The sequence below is a fragment of the Rhea americana genome, unplaced genomic scaffold (assembly GCF_003343005.1).
Source record: "Rhea americana isolate MKP2758 unplaced genomic scaffold, rheAme1 scaffold_107, whole genome shotgun sequence".
Taxonomy (NCBI): Eukaryota; Metazoa; Chordata; class Aves; order Rheiformes; family Rheidae; genus Rhea; species Rhea americana.
The window spans coordinates 2,025,350-2,043,768 of NW_028185117.1; the positions used below are offsets into that span (position 1 = coordinate 2,025,350).

Below are 18,419 nucleotides of genomic sequence, written 5' to 3' on the forward strand. Positions count from 1 at the left end.
TCCCTGGCAAAAGCAAGAAAGCAACACGACAGGTCCCAACACGCATGGCTGCTTCGTCCGCYGCGTCCCCGATTTCTTTGGATGGAAGGAAAAAATCGCGCGAGCCAATTAATTAAACGCCCTTAGTACCGCTTGGGTTGAGCCTCTGCAAACATGCCCTTCATTTCTGGCACAGGTAACGCTCGAGCAGCGTTAACCGCTCRTTTTCTTACCAGCGCACTTAGTCGGGCTCGGCTGTTTTGGGCAAGAGCGCGGCGGCAGGTGCCGGGAGGGAGCCTCGCGCTGGCAGCGCTTCAAACCCTCCCCGCGAGCCCAAAAACGCGCGTTCAAGCGGGGACGTTAAAAAGGCAATTGCAAACGGAAATAAAAAGTTGTCCCCCGTACGGTGCCAGCTTGTTTGTTCAAGTCAGAGGCCTGTAACTTTTATTAATAATTTCCCYTACTCTGCATTGTTATTAGCGTTTTCCAAGCAAATTCAAGGCTGCAAAAAGACTATTTCTCCCTTCTTGCGTCCACCTGCTCGTGCCTATCRTACTCCTTTCCGTACGGCTGCAAACAAAATCTCAATTTACCGCACAGCGGCAACGCTTGCCTCTTATTAAATGAAGAGCTAGTGCTTCGTTTGCTGAAAAGGGGAAAGAGCCTCTCCTTCCCTCCGCTTCCAACCTGCATTTCCCATGTAGGACCCCGGCACCAGCGAACGAAAGCGCTCCACGAGCACCTCGCGTTACACCGGCTTCGTGCTGCGCGTTTCCAAATTTATCGCCTTCTCATTAATTTCAGAGTGAAGTGCAGAGTTTGAAAATGCCAATAATCCATAAATGCTTTCCCAAACCACAACCTAAATTAGATCCTTAAATATGGTATCTATGGGATCTGCAGAAATCAAAGCTGTCTTTTTTTCCTTAAGTGTTTTTTTCTCCCTTTTTCTTTTTTTAGATTTCCATTCCTCTGATAAATTTGTAAAACCTTTCAAACCATTAATTTGGGCTTTCTTAAAATGTTAGTGCTTTCAGTCTGCTTTTTAATACATAATAACTAAATTTAATAGAAGCTCACTAAAATATTGCTAAGGATTATTAATGTTGCCACTTAAGTCAGCCTAACTTAGAGCCATCAGGATCAAGGAAACCACTAAGGTGCATTAACTCTTGTCCACCGGACATTTCTGCGCCCATGAGCATTGGCCACTGCTCATCATCAGAGACAGAAAAATGAGCCGGACGGACTTCTGGCCYGACCCTGCAGCCAGCCCCATGTCACCAGCTCGCACCAAAATAAGCGGTGGTAACATCTTCTTTTGCCACGACTCTTCCAACCTGCAGTGCACTAGTATTAAAAGCGATTAAAAACAAGCAGCAGGATGATTTTGTGCAAGAGGAAAAAAAAAAGTGCACTGTCCAATAACGGTCCAAAATTCGATTACGGCTCTGATGCATTCGGCCAAACTCGCGTTGCCAGCTGGCCTCTTACTGCTTCTAGTGTGACAGCAGACGAGCGAGCTGCCGTTAAACTACAGCAGAATCAGCCACCTGGACATCGTTCGCCTAAAATAGGGGCAGGGGGGAAAAAGGGGGAAAAAAAAAAACAATATAAAGACCTATTTTACGTCCTACTCCCCAGGATTACTCAGAAATGAGTGCAGACAGACCGACCCACAAAACAGCTGGAAAAACCTACAGCAMAACAGCCGTCTCAGAAGTCACCTTGCCAAGTAATATCTAATCCTGCAAGCGAGCACGAGTCTAGGTTGTCTTCTACTTGGTCGTTTGGTCCCCACCGTAACTGGTCACACRTAACCAGACCCGGATAACCGCCCCTGCTTCTTCCTCCTCCTGGGAAGTCAAAAGCACTGCAAGATCACTTGGCAACGCGGCAARTGTAGCTAATTAGGCATAATTATTATTTGCATAGCTATTTATACCTTCCTTGCCAGATAAGTTGCAAACCCTCCTTGTCTGGCTTTAAAAGGAACAAAAGCCTGAAGTTCGTTAAAGGCTCGTCCTCGTGCAGGCCCCAGATAAATTCGGGACGTCAAGACCACGACGGAGGACCGGGAGGTGTCTCGCCTTAAGCGGGAAGGGAAAACGCCGTAGGCGAGGGGCAGCCGAACCGAAGCGCTGCGCCTTTTGGCCGGCTTTTTCTCCAAGGAGGAGCAAACCGTCCGTCGCGCCGCCAGCTATAAAATAACGGATTCCACAGGTCCAAACGAGGCTAATCACGACTGCCAAGGCATGGCTGCGCGGCGCGAAGCGAGCGAAATCTGATGCTCTGCAGAGAAAACTTTTTTTTTCTTTTTTTTTTGGCGGGGAGGGGGGRAGCTCTTTGCTCGGCAATAAGCCTTGGCAGTTATCTCATGCCTTTGAGTATCCCATATTTCTCGTTCGATCGCGAGGCGGATTGCTGACGCCGGCTGCTGCGGCCGAGTTTCCTTTAATAGCGCTCGGGAGGTGAAACACCGCTTCTTCTTCGCTCTCGAGAAAGGTGTGAGGAGCAAGGTGGTTGCAGGCATCCACCGCCTTTCTCAGCGGTACTCGTCCTAAGCACTACGAAACGGCAACGAAAAAAAAAAAATATAAAAAACAACTCTAAAAAAGGCCGGCTAAAACAACTAATGCGAAACACAGCTTTGGAGCCCGCGGCGCTCCGAGGCTCGCCCGAGGCTCGCCCGACCCGCCGGCGTTTCAGCGGCGAGCGCGGCCCGCCCAACGGGAACAGGACGGCTCCGGCGGCGCTTTTCCAGCCCTCGCTCCGGGCGCGCGGCGGGAGACGGGAGAGGGCACCCGCGCGCCTGCGCCGCCGCACCGAGAACCGAAGGAAAAGCGCTTCCGAGCCACGGGGATTTTAGCTCCCCGCCGCTCGAATCCGCGGCTCAGGAAGGATGACATTATATTTTATCCTTCTTTTCTCATGAATAAGTACCGATATAAAGCAGGGACCTTGCTGCAATGAACTGTCACTTTAAAGGAATACATCGGAGACCTTTAACTTGCACTGGTATATTCAGTGAAGTAAAAATATTATTCCGCTTGGGAGAACCACAAATTACAGCAATAAAATATATGCGGTGAATACGTACACATTTGGTACTATTTGCAATGAACAGAATATTAGGCACCACTAAGACCTATCATTTTCGCCATTAATGGGAAAAAAAGACTATTTTATTTCTAATTTAAAGCATATGAATTTATGAAGGTTCAGAGAAGTCTTCTGTGTGCTTTTGCAACAGCTTAACTTCTAATACATTATGTATCGGGAAATCAGGATCCTTGAGCCCTTGCACGATATTTACTGGTGCACGTTATTGGAGCGGTCAGTGTGTGGTGCCCTCTCTCTATTTCACAGCCAATGCAGCATTTTCACCATGGCATCAAGAGATTAAAATATTTCTCAACAGAGGGGAAAAAAAAATGCAGATAAGTGACAATGAAACACGCTCATTTTGCTATGAGGTAATTCAATAAATCTGTCCGCCTCACTGAGGCTCAGATTCTCTCTTTTTTTTTTTTAAATCTAAAACAGCACTTACTCTTCTTGCTAACTTCGAACTGGAAGAAGAAATCAGGGCACAGCTCGGTTTTCAGCAACCTGAAAATAGAAAACAGGGCTACGAAGGACCCTGTGAGGTGAAGGGGACAGATGCGGATGCCAAGGCTACGGCTGGTAGATGCTGCTCCCTCCCAAAATCTCTCTTCTGCCTAACGTAGACGAAGCACTAACCCATGAATCGCTCGTAGTGCCAGAGGCGAACGTGGACGCTGACCACCGGCCCTTTCCTTTCCTTGCAGTCCYTCTCATCCGCCTCAAAAAGCAGCCTCCTCTATCAACCGTGATGGGAAGACCACGACGTAGAAAATTCACAAATAAGAACGACAGCACGAAAATTCTTTCTCGGTCTCGATACTATGCAAGGGTCAAATGATGCTGCCTCGGCCATGAGCACGCTACTTCTGTCCAAGGCCGAGCGCTGCTCATAGYGCCTCTTAGGAGAGCCTTTTGGAGATGCAGCTTTCCATAAAACTACTGAATAACCACGGGGAGGGCTGGGAACGCTTTTGAGAAGAGCTGCACCAGCAAAAAGCTTTCTTGGGGAACCCAGTGCTGGTGAGTCAACGCCTGGCTAGAGCTGGAACRATTTAAGGAGCATCACCATTAACATTTTCAAAGAAAAGCAACCTCAAGACCATCCAACAACATATGTCTGAACTGACGGACACCATAGTCCATCACTATCCCAGCCTGCTTTTTCCACACTTGCCTTTCTGGGAGGTAGCAGTTTCTGATGAGCAGCAAAACAGCAAGATGACAGTAACCCACGGGGTTAAAAGTTGTATTGCTCAGATTACAAAATTTGGATCACGCTTAGGCACAGCCAACAAAGCTGTAAGTAACTGCTTGGCCAGAGCAGTCTCAGGAAAGCCTAGGAAGCCTTCTGTCTTCAGCACAACTCAACAGCAAGAGCAGCGCAATGAGCGGTTGAGGGTATCTACCCTGGGGTCAGAAGGAGGTTGGGTGCCACGTTGAAGCTGTGTATTTTACAAGTGCTGGATTTTATAAAATTTAAACATCTTTTAGTGCGCCACTATGTTCTCATTGAGGTATTGCAAGCTAAGGAAAAAAGAAAGAAGTCACTATCTACACTGGATCAACACCAGCAGATTACCTGCTCTTTAGCTTTAAAACAGTAGCCTTAATTAGMAGAACACTATTGCATTTTTAAATCCTTTCTACAAGGACTCTGGTTTTCAGAGAGGTACTCAGCAGTTGCAGAACGACGGCCCTTGGCGACGCTCGGAAACACCCCAGTTTTGGTGCTGCGCCTTGCATGCCGCGTATCGCCCAGCTATTCGCCCGCACCTCAGTAACGCATACAAAACACTGCAGACTGCACAACGTCACCCACCAAACACCAGGCAGCTCGCACTGCAGTTCCCAGCCGCATCCTTTCCCGTAGAGCGATATATTATTGAAATACGTCTTAAGAAATTCCCTTTGAAGCCAAACACATGGGTTCAACGAGCAGGACACGTGCCCTCGTGCGTGAAGCTCATCTGCAGAAGAGCCTGAGCGCAGCCTTGTCTCCTCAGCAATCTTCTGCTCGCGGGGCCACCCATCCACCTCTCCTAGGTGAAGCTCTCGCCCAGCCCAGGGGCCAGCCGTTTGCCAGCTATTTAATTCCCTCTTCAGGAGCTCACCRCAATTCCCAGGTCCCAAACTCCTGAGGAATCCTATTAGTCCCGTTTTCAGGGAAAACTGCTCCAGTTTGTGCAACAAAGCCAGGGGTGAACCGGACCAGGTGCTCGYGGCACAGCCTGTAGCRCACCRAATCTCTTCTTACTCCTTTCCCCTTCTTTKTGTGTGGRAGAGWTTTTTTTTTTAATGCATAGATATTAAAAAAAATCTTACTGGTRATTTAAACCCAAAGCCACGGCTGTTTTGGATTGGCATTGCACCTCAGTGTTCCTTGGAAAACTTATTTTACCACTTACCTTTCTGGTCACCTCTAACTGCATCACAACCAAATACGTGGAGAAAATTCCACGTCAAAATAAAGAGGGCTTATTTTCCTGAAGCAGAGGGGTMAAGCAAGTGCTTCAAGACTCAGGTGAAACCTAAAGACCCCGAAAACAGCGTATTTTGCAGCAAAGATGGACTGCTTTTCCATAGAGGTACCTCCTTTTTCTGCTCCTAACGCTATTTGCAGTGCAAGCCTTGCCAACGTTGCAAAGCTCGTCCTTCAAGCCAGTCTCCTCGTGGGTTCAGCTGCATCCCGCGGGCGGCAGCAGGAAGAAATACCTGCGGGAAACGTGACTCAGCCTTCTTCACCTTGCCAAAAGCCTCCTTTCCCCTCCTCTTGGGGCTGGGCCTGACCAGGAAGGAAAACCATAGCGGAAAAACCACAGCTACCAGTAAGGGCGTAACTGGGATGGCTCCGGGGCCAACGGGATCTGTCCACGTTGCACCCAGTTGCGCAACTGTTGCGACCGTGACCTTCTCCGGCAATTACAGCTCCGCTTCCCTGCTACACTGTTTTATTCAGCAGTGATTTTGCAGCTCCATGAAGCACTCCTGATTAGATTTTCAACGCTGTTACACATGAGGTCTCTTGTACGGAGCAGCTTCCATACAGAGGACCCGAGAATCGCCAGTCAGCATTTTTCAGCAGACGTGTCTTGCAGGAAAATACAAAGAACAGAACCATACTTTATTAAAAGAAATACTTTTAAAGGGCTTAATTTTTCTCTCTCTTTTTTTTTTTGTCTTAAAAAACCCAAGGTCTTTCTTTTACATATGTGCACATAAGCACCGCAAGAAGATCTACCACAAGGGAGCCAGGGCACAAGCGGGAGCAAAAGAACAACGACAAAAACCTCGTGCATCTGTACTCCCCTACATTGCAACGCTTCCAAGCACAGTATAAAAAAACCAACTAAGCAAGCAAAAAAAAAAAAAAAAAAAAAATCAGGGTGCAATCCATCCCAACGATCTCCATAGTCCCAGCTATGGCCTTCCTTCCCCTACGACGCTACATGGCAAGCCGGGGCAGCGCTCCTCGCGCGGGTCAGACCGCCTTGCTTGGCCACCAGAAGCTAAAACCCAAAGAAAACAACAAATTATTGCCTCTGCAGTAATACTCATGCGTTAAAGCAGCACCTTCATTTCAGAGGCACAGGCATCAATGAGAGATGGAGGCACCAACGTCAACGCGGGCGACTTCCATCTTTTGCAAAGAAAGAGCACCCAAAAGGAAGGGGAATGATGGGACACAGAAAAAAAAACAGCAATCAGATCCCATTTGGTTAATCTGTTTCTGTGTCTTTTAGCTGATACAATTCCAGCTCATTAAAAGCAATTTACAGTGAGAAGTTCAGAATTGCCCACGAGCTTACACACTTATCATCCACGATGCGCGGACCTGCAATCAATAGGCTTTTTATTATTTTATTTGGTCAATTTGCTTAAAGACAATGAAGTCCTCGCATCAATAYGCTTGGTAAAATTGCACCCCAAGTAAACAGAAGTGGGATTTAAGTGTTGCTCCTTTAGCAGCGAAGCCGTCGAGGATGGCTCTTCCGGATAAAAAGAGAAAAGGGTGAGCGRAACCTCTAAATAATGACGATTTTGCACTAAATGGAAGAAGATTATTTTATCTGTTATTTCTCTTGCACGGTTCACCTGCCAGGCTCTCTGTTTTTCCTCACTCATCCTTTTATAATTACTCAGCCGCCTGCACGGCCAGCAATAGCGCGGGCGGCCCGAAACGTCCGCTGCAAAGCACCCTTAGCAGGATCGCCATCAAGCAAGGCGGCATTAATCATCTCTTGCTGCCTAGACCTTACGGAGGTACAATCTTTTTATTATTATTATTTATTTATTAAAAAAACTGATTCTGTGAGCTTATTGCAAACCACTCTAAATTACGTGCTGTAGGTATACAAAATGGGATATTTATATTTCTAGCACTCCCGTGAGATGCCCCAAAATATGCAGAACTACAGAAGTAATTTTGGAGAAGCCTGCGGATGAGACGGGCTGGCAGTAGCAGGTACCAGGTGTGATCCACAACCCACTGAAATCAAGATTTTGAGTTCACRTCAAGCAGGTTTTGGGTTTAGCACGCCACAAATTCCGAACACCTCTTCCACGACGGTGCTAAAAAAATAGGGAAGCCGCGTGTCCGTACCAGCACGAGAGGTCGGTCCGTCTCCTCGAGAAACCAAAAGCCATTTGGTCTGGATTTTGGGTAGCAGGATGGCTCCAAGGCTCAAGCAACAGCCGTGACACCCTCTTCGCGGCACCGTCTCTATTTCCAGATGGACAAATCCTGCCCAAAAGGACCCACCAGGAGCACTCGCCAGCCCAAACCTCTGGCCTGCCTATCGCAGCCTTTTTGAACTGGAAAGGCAAGCGTTACCGCTACAAAAATCAGCGTTTTCTTCGCTTGCTRTCCAGACCGTCACCTCGCTTTGCYGCGTGCTCTCGCAGAGCTGCCACATTTTGCTGCGGAAACGTCTCTGCCGCGGCGCGGGGTGGGGGAAGAGCAGCACGGGGATGTTGCTAGATTTTAATTAATGTGCGAAAAAATTTAGGGCTTGTCAAGCAAACTGTGTTTCAGAGCAAGAGACATTTGCATATTTATTTATTTAAATGGCACCAGCGAGCCAAGTCTACATATAATAAAATCAAAGAGAAAACATAACGTTCATTTTCTCTTAGGTACCTCCAATTCAACATTTCCTGTAGCACATCACTCTTTGCAGCACTAATGCCTACGCTTTTATGGACCAAACGCAATCACTACCATCGCAGTTAAAAGCGAACCCGCGGGCTGGAAAAAGGAGGCTCTAACTGACCAACTTTGTTTTAYGAAAAACTCTCCCCCCAAATTCTTTAGGCAGTAAATTGAATTTTCAACCTGATGTTTATCACATCACACAACTGCTTCCAGAAACGAGTCCTTACACCAGCGACACCGGGCAGACCCTGGGGTAAAGAGCTCGCCTGGGGTTTTTAAAACTAACGCTTGCAGTAATAGTGTTAGCCTGGAGAGGAAGCACCAATTTTGGCTTCTACTGCTAATTCCATAGGTTTCAAAATTACATTAGAACATTCATTTATCGCCCACGTTAATCGGGAGACATCTAGCTTTAGGTCAGAGCAATTATGAGCCTTTCAAAGCAAGTCCGTCACCTTTGCACACAATTTTTCTTTGTAGGTTAGAAATAATTTCAAGCTGAGGATGTACCATTAGTCATACATATATATATATACATATATATATACACACACAAAAAAAAAAGCACCTCTCCCCTTATTTTTAGAGCCATTACACATCCACAATTCATTCTGGGAACTCTGGAAATTCGCAATGGAGGGCTGTGCTGAGAACAAGAGTCGTTCTCGGTTTGAGGCTTTTTTGCCGATCATTAGCGACCATGCAGCTGGCAACAAAGAAAAAAAAAAATCAACCTCTCAATCATCTTTTAAACGCAATAAACACAGAACTGGGGCACGTTATTGCTCTGAATCGTCATTAGCTGCTGTTACATCCTGTAATTTAATAGCCGCTTGTAGAAGAGCTGACACTACCGCTCTATTCTTGTTCCAATATTGGAAAATTTAATTGGATACCTATCGGACTCCGGACAAGCAGCGATGGAAACCAGACAAACCTTAGCCTCTTAACCCTATCGATTGACCGAAGTAAAACACGCTGGCGATACGGCAAGAGCCGCGTGAGCGCTAACTCAGGCCAACGGCGCGTTCCTAGGACCGAGCAGACACTTTAAGAAGGTTTTCTTATCGACTCCAGCAAAAACAAACCAAAAATGCGTATGTATATACGTGTGTGTGTGTGTATATGTGTGTGTATATATATATATATACACACACATATATATGTGTACATATATATATATACAAATATACACACATACCATCCTCCCAGAAACCGGGCTTCCAAAAACGGGAGGGCGACCAAAAGCAAAAGCATTAGCATTTAAGAGGCCGAAGCTTGCAAAGCCACAGTCACCACCACGCGTGTGTATTTACGACGGAGCAAGCGAGAATCGGAGAAATGAAGCGGAAAAAAAAGAACAGAAGGGGGAAAGGAAAGGTGAATTTTCCATAAAACCTCCCAGAACTCTCACGTACACACACACACTCAGATATGAAGACAGCAAATCTTAGGTACCTGGCGCTCCCGTTTTTCCTGCAAAAAGGAATTACCAAACGTCGCACTCGAGCAAAATTCTTGGTTAACTTTCCTGCTTTGTTTTGATTTATTTCCCTTGCCTGAAGAGAGGGCTGTGCGAACGCCGCACTGTTAAGGGAAAGAAGTTCAAACTTTATAGACGGGCTTTTTGCCCAGTGTATCTTGGCAGGCTTCCTTGGGTTTTTGACTGCTTTGTATGGTGAAGCATTACCAGAATAAGATAACACTGTGTTATCTGGGCACTAAGGAAGGGCTTTGCACTAAAGAAAYTGAGCCAGAACCCGTTTTCCAGGAGAACGGCAACTGCATTTGAATAAGCACTAAATTCAGCGAGGGAACAACTAACACGATCGGTTTGAAAGACACAGAAATGGATTATTTTGCTACGTTGCGAACGTTAAGCAGAATTTCAAGAAGCAAGAGGAAGAACGCCTTTTACTCCCAACATTGCCCAGCGGGTTGTAGCAATCTTTTAAGTCAGCAAGCAAGCAAGCGATGGTGATTTTTTTATTTTCGAAAGGCCACTGTCGCAAAACACCTTTGGCTCACTTGTTGTGGCAATACGTGCCTTAATTACGTATTTTGCGCGAGAGCCCGCAAAGGCTTTTGCGGCGTGTTTTGTAAAAGTAATGAAGATTTTTAACACGCGCTTTTCCACCAGATTAGACACCGCTCCTGCRGATGCTTACACAGTTTATTTGTTCCCAGATTTGGCGTGTGCCTAGACATTAATGTCAGTAGTAAAAATAGGCACACGCCCAGAGAAGGTGGTTTCCAAGATGGGCAGCCCTGCTTCTGAGGACTATGGGGCTGCAATCACCCAAATGCCAATGAGTAATAGCCTTACTATCACCTGGGTTGCTCTCAGCAGYGCTGCTTTTATTCCACAACAGTCTAGAAACTTCTCGTTTTAAAAGCAAGTCACATGAAAGGTATAGGTTGAAAGGAAAAGCAGCTTATCGAAGGAATTCACAGCATCTTCAACGAAGCCAAGCACCCGTCCACGTCGTCATGACACACGCTGGTCTCAAGGTCCAAACCAGCTCCTTCCAGTCTTACCTTCCAGTAACGCGAAGCTGAACGACCTTTTTGCCGCGTCCGTTCTACCAAACTTGCCKTCACTAAGGCCCCCAGGAAATCCTGATCGATACTCACGCTGCAAATCCAAATTTCACCCTTGCCCAAACAGGTGCGGCTCCCACCACGCTGAGCAAGAGCGGGATCCTCTTACACCGGAATTGATGGTTGCTCACAGCTTTCCATCGTGCAATATTTCACGGTCTCCATTTTCAGGTTATTAAAATAGGATGTTATCCAACAACGGGAGGGGAAGAAGGGGTCAGGGAGTTGCTTCTCTTCTCATAAGTGGCAGCTCAAGCTGCTGAGCAACATGTGTTTCTCATTTGAAACGTATCACTCATTCTTAAAAACAGTGATACAGACCATCTGTCGCAATGCAGCCATTCATAATTGATAAGATTTGGGCAGAATTTGACTGTGAAAGCCCATTTTAACGTGAGTATCGACATGCGTACGAAGAAGTGTTGCACAGCAATTCGTTGGAGCTTTCCCTTCCATACATTGCAGCCAACGATGGCCAACTGTCGCGCATGCCGCTCGGGAAGCCGTATTTCCCAAGTCGCGGCAAACCGAGCTCTCCCTCATCAGCATCTTCCTCCCGCAARCCTAGTTTAATACTTGGGTACTGTGTCCCCTAACCGGTTAATAAATGCATCTCGCTAGATGCTCATAGGAGCGTGCAGAGTGGTTGACTCYGGGTCAACAAAGCTGCTCAGACATAGACCAAAAATGCTACTTCTTCTGGCATAAAGTAAAAAACTAGATAGTTGTCTTCTGTATTCTGTAACTGGCCTGACACTTCATTAGTCATTTAATTTCATCTCTGGGAGGTGAAGGGAGGACAGAGCAATCTCCTTCAAGAAAAAACAATACGTTTCCTCCGCACTACAAACGTCTCTCCCCGTTACTACCACCACGCCACAAACTTCTCAACACGCAAAATCTAAAGGCGCAGACTCACCCTCTTTAATAATCAAGGCTGCACTGATTTCACCCCACACATCCAAACTCTCTCCTAGTCAACGGGAAAAGTCCTAGGTGTTTCCACAGGCTCTTGGCAAAAGCATGTGCTCAAAGACAGTTACACCTCTATTAAGGCTTAAAATAAAAAACTGAAAAAACAATCCCCCTCCCCCCCAAAAAAGAAAAAAACAGGCTTAAGACATTAACTTAAACRTGACAATTATGGAATGAACCAGCATGTATTTTTAATGAATTTTACGTGAAAAACTGACTCTTCGGTTTGAAAGTACCAGCAACAGCACGTAGCTATGTCACTCCATGATAAGTACTAATAATACCCCCCCACACACCAGAGTCACCTGGAACATATTTCACTACTGACTGCATTTAAAGCGTACGTGGCGCRCACGCTCGCTATGGCGAGCGAGTTTTGACATGGACAAAGGCCGATCTGTTCGTTCCTCAACCATGCGGCCTCAATACATTAATTTACGCCCGATTTAGGCTTACGTTATTTGTGTATGGCATATATAAAATGTAGACGTGCCCGCTGCCATTTATCAAGCAGTTAAGCTAGCTGCGAGCATACCAGCGGTCTCCTTGGGAAAAGCCCGAGCTCAAGCAGGGGTACGACAGAGGCTCATACAAATACTCACGTGGTAAATTTATTCTTGCATTACAGCTCATGCCACGGCATCTTGCTTGCTATTGGGGCCCAAAGCCAGCTCAGGGGTACCTACACATCCCGTACGTCCCCCTGCAGAGCGCATCATCTCCTATTCTGCTCGGCAGAGCCATTATTTTACAGATCTGAACATCCCGGGTCTTCTGCAGCTCGYGTTGAGTGTGTTCCTGCAAGCCTTGGCAAGAGCTTAAATTCAAGAACGTGCAATTATTAATTCTGAAAGCAAAAGGACAACAGGCCCTATATTGCCTCTACTACTGTAACAGAAGAGGACTTGGCTGGGTTACGTGGGGATGGGCTAGCCCTCGCCTTTACTGAACTAGTCCCTGCTCTCCAGCAAAGGCAAAAACAATAGTTATGCTATCGGAGACTGCTCAACGCGCCCGACAGAGAAAAACTGCAGAGTTCACGAGGCTGCTGAACGGGAACTTCATAGAAACGGCAAGAGAAACCAAGTAGATGTCATCTGCAAGGTGCATTGAAATGACGCATCTCCAAGGACCACTGGTGAAATCTGAGATCTGGAAAGGAATTTACACGTATTGAGGATGGGATAAATATTCCAGGTAAATCCTTTTACAGGGGCCTGTGGAGCGGAACAGAGAAATTGAAGATAAACAAGATTAAAGCGGTTTTTCTTTGTTGTTTGTTTGTTTTTTTTTTTTTTTAAGTTACCCATGGAATGAAAAATACTTTGGAGGGAGAGACTGGTTTGGACCACAGGAAGACAGACATCTGGGAAATCCAGTAGAACAAATCATTCCTATTCTGAATTCGTCTACAAATAAAATAAATAACGAGAAGAAAATAAGCAAGGCCAGATACGGGCGAGGAGGGCCGTTGCTCCGGCACGCCGGGAAGCACCAGCTCCGGGATCCGGGGGGCATGCGATGCCGATGGAGGCATCGCACCTTCCTGGATAACCCGGCAAACCGCCTGCCAACGCGGCTTGGTTATTTCCCCGAGGTTTGGGGAAGGCGAAGCTGTAAGGGAGATGCAAGCAGAGCTCGCTGCAAAAGGATGCCCTGGGGACGGCCTCCGCGGATGCTCCGGTTGGGTCGAGCTTCTCCTGGAAAGAGGCACCAGAGCAAACCGATAATCAGGCGCTGCGCGGTCTCCCTGCGCCTCCTTCGCCAGGGCTTAAGGCACGTATGGCCACGGCGGTTTTATGCAGACCTGTRTTATTAAAAGTCGCCTGGAAATGTTAGCAAGGAAAGCAGAGGAAATGAGTTATATAAAAAAAAAAATTTAAAAAGGTAATATATTCAGACCCATTTGGCTCTCCTTCCTGGGAGCCCTTTTAATATAAAGAAACTCAACGAAGCTGTATTTTTAGATCTGGAAAGATGCGCTTCAGTATTTTGTGCTCTAAAGGGATTTGACTTAATACGCTTGCGTTTCCCCCTCCCTCATGCGCGAGAAGAAATGAACTTCAATCCTAAACTTCACCACTGGATATAGACACTCTGTTCTCCCCATTGGCCAGAATAAAAACCAATAAATGTATTTCATTTCTTTTGTGGATTTATAATAGCACCTGGCAAGGATGGTCTTAATCTCCTTACGCTGCCTGCGCCAATGAAAGAAACCCTCGCAATCGTTATTGAAAGAGAGATGAAAGGATAATAGGAATAAAATCTGGAAATATAAATATTATCTCCAGGAGGATCTGTTATAAAAACGTATGAAATCCATATCGATGTCTCCTGAGAGTGCTTGGCATAATAGTGCAATTTAGACAATAGGTTATTAAAGACGGAAAGAAATGCCCTCCTCTTCGCGACTGCAGCGAAGCGCGGGGCTGCGCGCGGACGGTAAACTGGTGGCAAATAGCTAGCGGCAGAGCCCGTTAGAAACGTGGGAATTAATGGAGGGGGGAAAAAAACAACAAAAAACAACAACAAAAAAAAAAACCCACATCCTCTGGCTGATGCAAATGGCCCGAGGCCACCGGGTTTTGTCGGCATCTTCATTCCCCAAACGCAAGCTCATTCCCAAAACTAGGGAGATGCCCCATCGGCTGCCCCTGCGATCAGCAGCAGCGCGGGCTCGCTCGTACGTAGAGCAATCCGCTCACGTTTCGTTATTCTTTGTGCCCAGCAYGGTTGCAATTTCCATTATTACGGAATTGTGGAATAACGTTCATTATTTTCTATGCCAAAAGTGGACGTGACAAAGCTAAATTTATAGGAAAAACCTAATCATTAAAAAAAAAAAAAAACAAAACCTCAGGTTACTAGCAACCTCACCCAAAGTTTGCTGACGTTGAAAGAAAGTTTTCTAGTGATTTAATGACCTTTGGTTGAGACCCAAAGGCCAAAGGCCTTCAGACATCAGATTTAAAGGCGATTTTAAGCACAATTTGAGGCAAACTCAATGTGCTTTCTCACCGCAAATCAGCTGTGGCAGGACAAGACTGGAGAGGAATAACCACTGTGCACTTAAGTTGCATTACGAATTAAGTTATTCCCTTATATTTGTAATCTTCGTAAAATGAGACAAGTTAYGCTACTCATCACAGTTTCCACCTTCAGCTGCTAGAAAGGAAACCAATTATGGAGCCTGTAAGGAGAACTGACGGGGCCCTAAATCAAGAAAACCAGGACACAGGGTTGAAGAGAAACGCTGTTGCTGCCATAAACGTTCAGCGTTTTCAAGGTCCCTTAAGGTTCCTCAGTGTTTCCCAAATGAATGGAAAAAAATAAGCTTTGGATTTTCCTTAATAAATGAGTAAATAAAATAGCCATAATACTTCATGGCCAGCTGCAAGTGCTTAATTTGGGCTGCGCGGAGCTCAGCGAGCGGTGCTGTTCGAGCGCCCGTCAGCAGAACATCCATCAGGTCAGTTCAGCTCGTAGCTCACGGCCCAACGCCTTAAGAGTTCAGCCTTCGGCGCCAGAAGTGAAACGGGTAACGTTGCAAAAATATGCATTTTTCCATGGACTGGAACATGGAAAGTCTGGATGCCATGAAGGTCTAAAGGGTAGAGGACGGCCTCCTCTTCGCTGGTGGTCAAACGAGCAGCCAGCCCTACCTCCAGCAACATTTGCATACGCTCGAGTGCTAGATCTTGAGCTATGAGGCATGGAGATGTCCAGCTCAAACATCGCACCGAATCGCAAGGCTTGACTCGCTCCCCTTGCTAATGAGGAGCTCAGTTTTAACAGTGTGATGGTCAGAGAAGTCACTCTGAAATACCCAAAAGAGTCAGTTCACGCTTCTCGCTGCAGCGACTCTCCCGTAACAACCTGTGCAACTGGTACCCTACAAACCTATTTTTTTCTAAGTGGTACTAATAAACGTCCATCAAACTACGACCCTCCCAACTTTCACAGCAAAGGTGCCACAAAACACCTTACCATCAGCTGACAGCTTCATGGGCGCTCAAGCTTCCCCCCCCCTTCCCTGCAACGCTTCAGATTTAATATAATTAAGACCATCAGCAGCCTTACGGTGCTGACTTTTGCACGCAAGGAGGCACACGTGCCTCAGAGATAGRGGAGAGCACGACCTGTTGCACCCAGAGACACACCTGAAGTCACCTTGTTCCTTTAAATTAAACCAGACTCATCTCAGATTTAAGAAGGAACGATGTCCTCATACGGTTCACTGATTTCACAGAGCAGCTCGCAAAATTACTCTTCCTTTTTCCTCATCTAGGGCTACGTCCCAGGTTTCTAAAACATTTATCTTCCCCGGGTCACCGGCATTTATTTCTCCTCCCGTTCGTGAAAAACCAGGCGGACGCCTCTGCGGAGGTCTCGATAGGGAAGGCGGCGAGAGACTGCGCACAGAGAAAGCCTGAAGACCGCTTAAAGGTCTTAGCGGTGCTCCAGAAATAATTAAAGCCCACGTTCTTCGCAAAAGTGGCCTCATTAACTTGTTTTCAGACGGCAATTTTCTCACCGCTTCCTCCTTCCCTTTTTCCCTTCCCACCAGCAATCTTGRAGCAACGAAAATACCAGTTTGCTTTCCGGCGCTTGCATTCTCTTAAAAATGTCGTTATTCAATTATCTGTCTATTCACTGGCCCTAAGGTCCAGCGGAGCAGATATTGCGAGCCTTCATTTAACGTTTTTAAAGGCACTTCAGTCCACTTGTGCTACAATAAAACTTTATTGAATTCTGTTCCCCCATCACACTTAGCGTCCCTCGCTTTTATTGATAGGTGAGCCCATCCGCTCTCCTCCCAGCGATAAAACGAATATTTCTAGCAAAGAAATGACCTCTCCTCCCATCAATATAGCAATTGGGAAAGGCGGTTTCAGCTTTCATGATAAAAAATATATATATATATAAAAAAGGAGAAAAGGGTTTAGAGCAGAAAAGACAAGCAATGCTCCAGCACTGTTTTCCTTCCCCTTGTTAGCATTAAAAACGCACACAAACGTCTCGAAGCACCAACGAAACTTGGTCCCTTCCAAACATTTATTAGCCCGTTTACCCAGAGGAAGGGAAAGGATGATTAATCCTTCCTCGGAAGCCGTGCTCATCTCCTCCCCCCCACCCCACCTTGCAGGGAAGTCCTTGGATTAGAGCTCGCCAATATTAAAAATCTAYGGAAGGCTTATCGCCCGGACGCGACGGGTGACTTGTCGCAGGGCGATGCGACGGGCGAGTTGCTGCTGCGGGGCTCGTGCCTGCCTTTTCCTCCCGCCTTCCCATGCCCCGCACCCCAAATTCCCCAAGTTCCCTGCCACCTTTTGCAAGGCCACCCAAATCCGACTGCTGAAGACAACTAGCTCGGCGGTTCTCCCACCATCGCCGGTCTTGAGAGACCGGTGTCGCATCATGCGTCGCACCGGCTGAGCCCCGTTTGTGCCGGGAGACGACGGCGGACCAAAGGGCCTCGAGCAAAGTCAAGCTTCTCATACATACGTGTGGTATCAGGTAGTCAAAAATGCACTTATGCATTTGGCCTCACCTTTCCCCCATGTTTTTTTTTGGTGCAAAGGCCTCCTTTATAGTGGAATAGCTCCAGATTAGTAATTTTGTATGAGCTCGCTAGGTCTGCCCCAAAGCCCTGATGTCAAGCTTTCTATAGGCACAATTGCTCAGCCCATTRAAAAAAGAAAAAAGAGAAAAAAACAGAAAAAAGAAATATTCCACTGCCACATTTTGAGGCTTCACAATTTCGTTTAAGGGGGGAAAAAAAAAATCAAATATGCTGACCTGCTGAGTGGTGGGAGACCCTTGGTGGAAAGAGGTCCCAGATCCCATCTCAGATCCCACCATCTCGGATGGCGGCTTCCAACCGCTTCTCCACCCCAAACCCCTCATAGTCTTCCAGGGCCCRCGGCCACCTTCGTGCGTGAGGGTYGGGCACCATTCAAGCGGACGGAAGGAAGAGCGGGGGCAGCGGAGGGGCAAGCCCGAGGGCGGCGGGGGCTCCGCCGTTGAGCGCGCCCCCCCCCCAACCGAAGGGACGGGTGCTAGCGGATCGGCATACGTACTGTACGGGACGCATTCGTACTGCACTTCCAGGTACTTGTACGTCCCAGGGCAAGGGTCCGGAAAGACGTCGGGGCCGGCGACGACGGCGCACTGCGTCCGGTTACTGCATCTGCAAAGCAAAGGAGAAGAGTGTCAGAAAGCGGAGCAAAGGCTGCAAACTGCAACGCTCGAGCGGCAAAAAGCAACGCCCTCCTCCAAATAAGCTGTCCAGAAAACCAACCAGCATTTTCGCCTCTGTGCTCTCATGTTGGTTTTAAAGCACAGGACCCGCCGGCGGTGGCCTCAGCGCAAGACCTGCCACCACTTCAGCCAAGCGAATTGTCACCTTAGGGTCATCTTATCGTAATGTCATCTTAAGATAGTGAGGGAAAAAMACTCCTGTAATGATAGTTTTGTTTTTTTTTTTTTTTAATTTCCCCTTTCTTTCTCTTCTGGTAAATATATCAGTAATATCAGCACTGGAAAAAAAAAAATCAAACTTTGGCAAGTGATGTTTATTTTAGGCCTTCCAGAAACTTTA

The 18,419-nt window shown here is 46.9% G+C and overlaps 1 protein-coding gene across 5 annotated transcripts in view; it reads right to left on the bottom strand.

The window, feature by feature from the left end:
* The window catches only part of ADGRL3 (adhesion G protein-coupled receptor L3), a 359,836-nt gene that overhangs the window by 147,149 nt on the left and 194,268 nt on the right, over window positions 1-18,419 (bottom strand). For all 5 annotated transcript variants that reach the window (XM_085310378.1, XM_085310354.1, XM_085310370.1 and 2 more), the window contains one exon: window positions 17,899-18,008. In XM_085310378.1, the coding sequence (XP_085166504.1) occupies window positions 17,899-18,008 (110 nt within the window). The remainder of the gene's footprint in view (window positions 1-17,898; window positions 18,009-18,419) is intronic.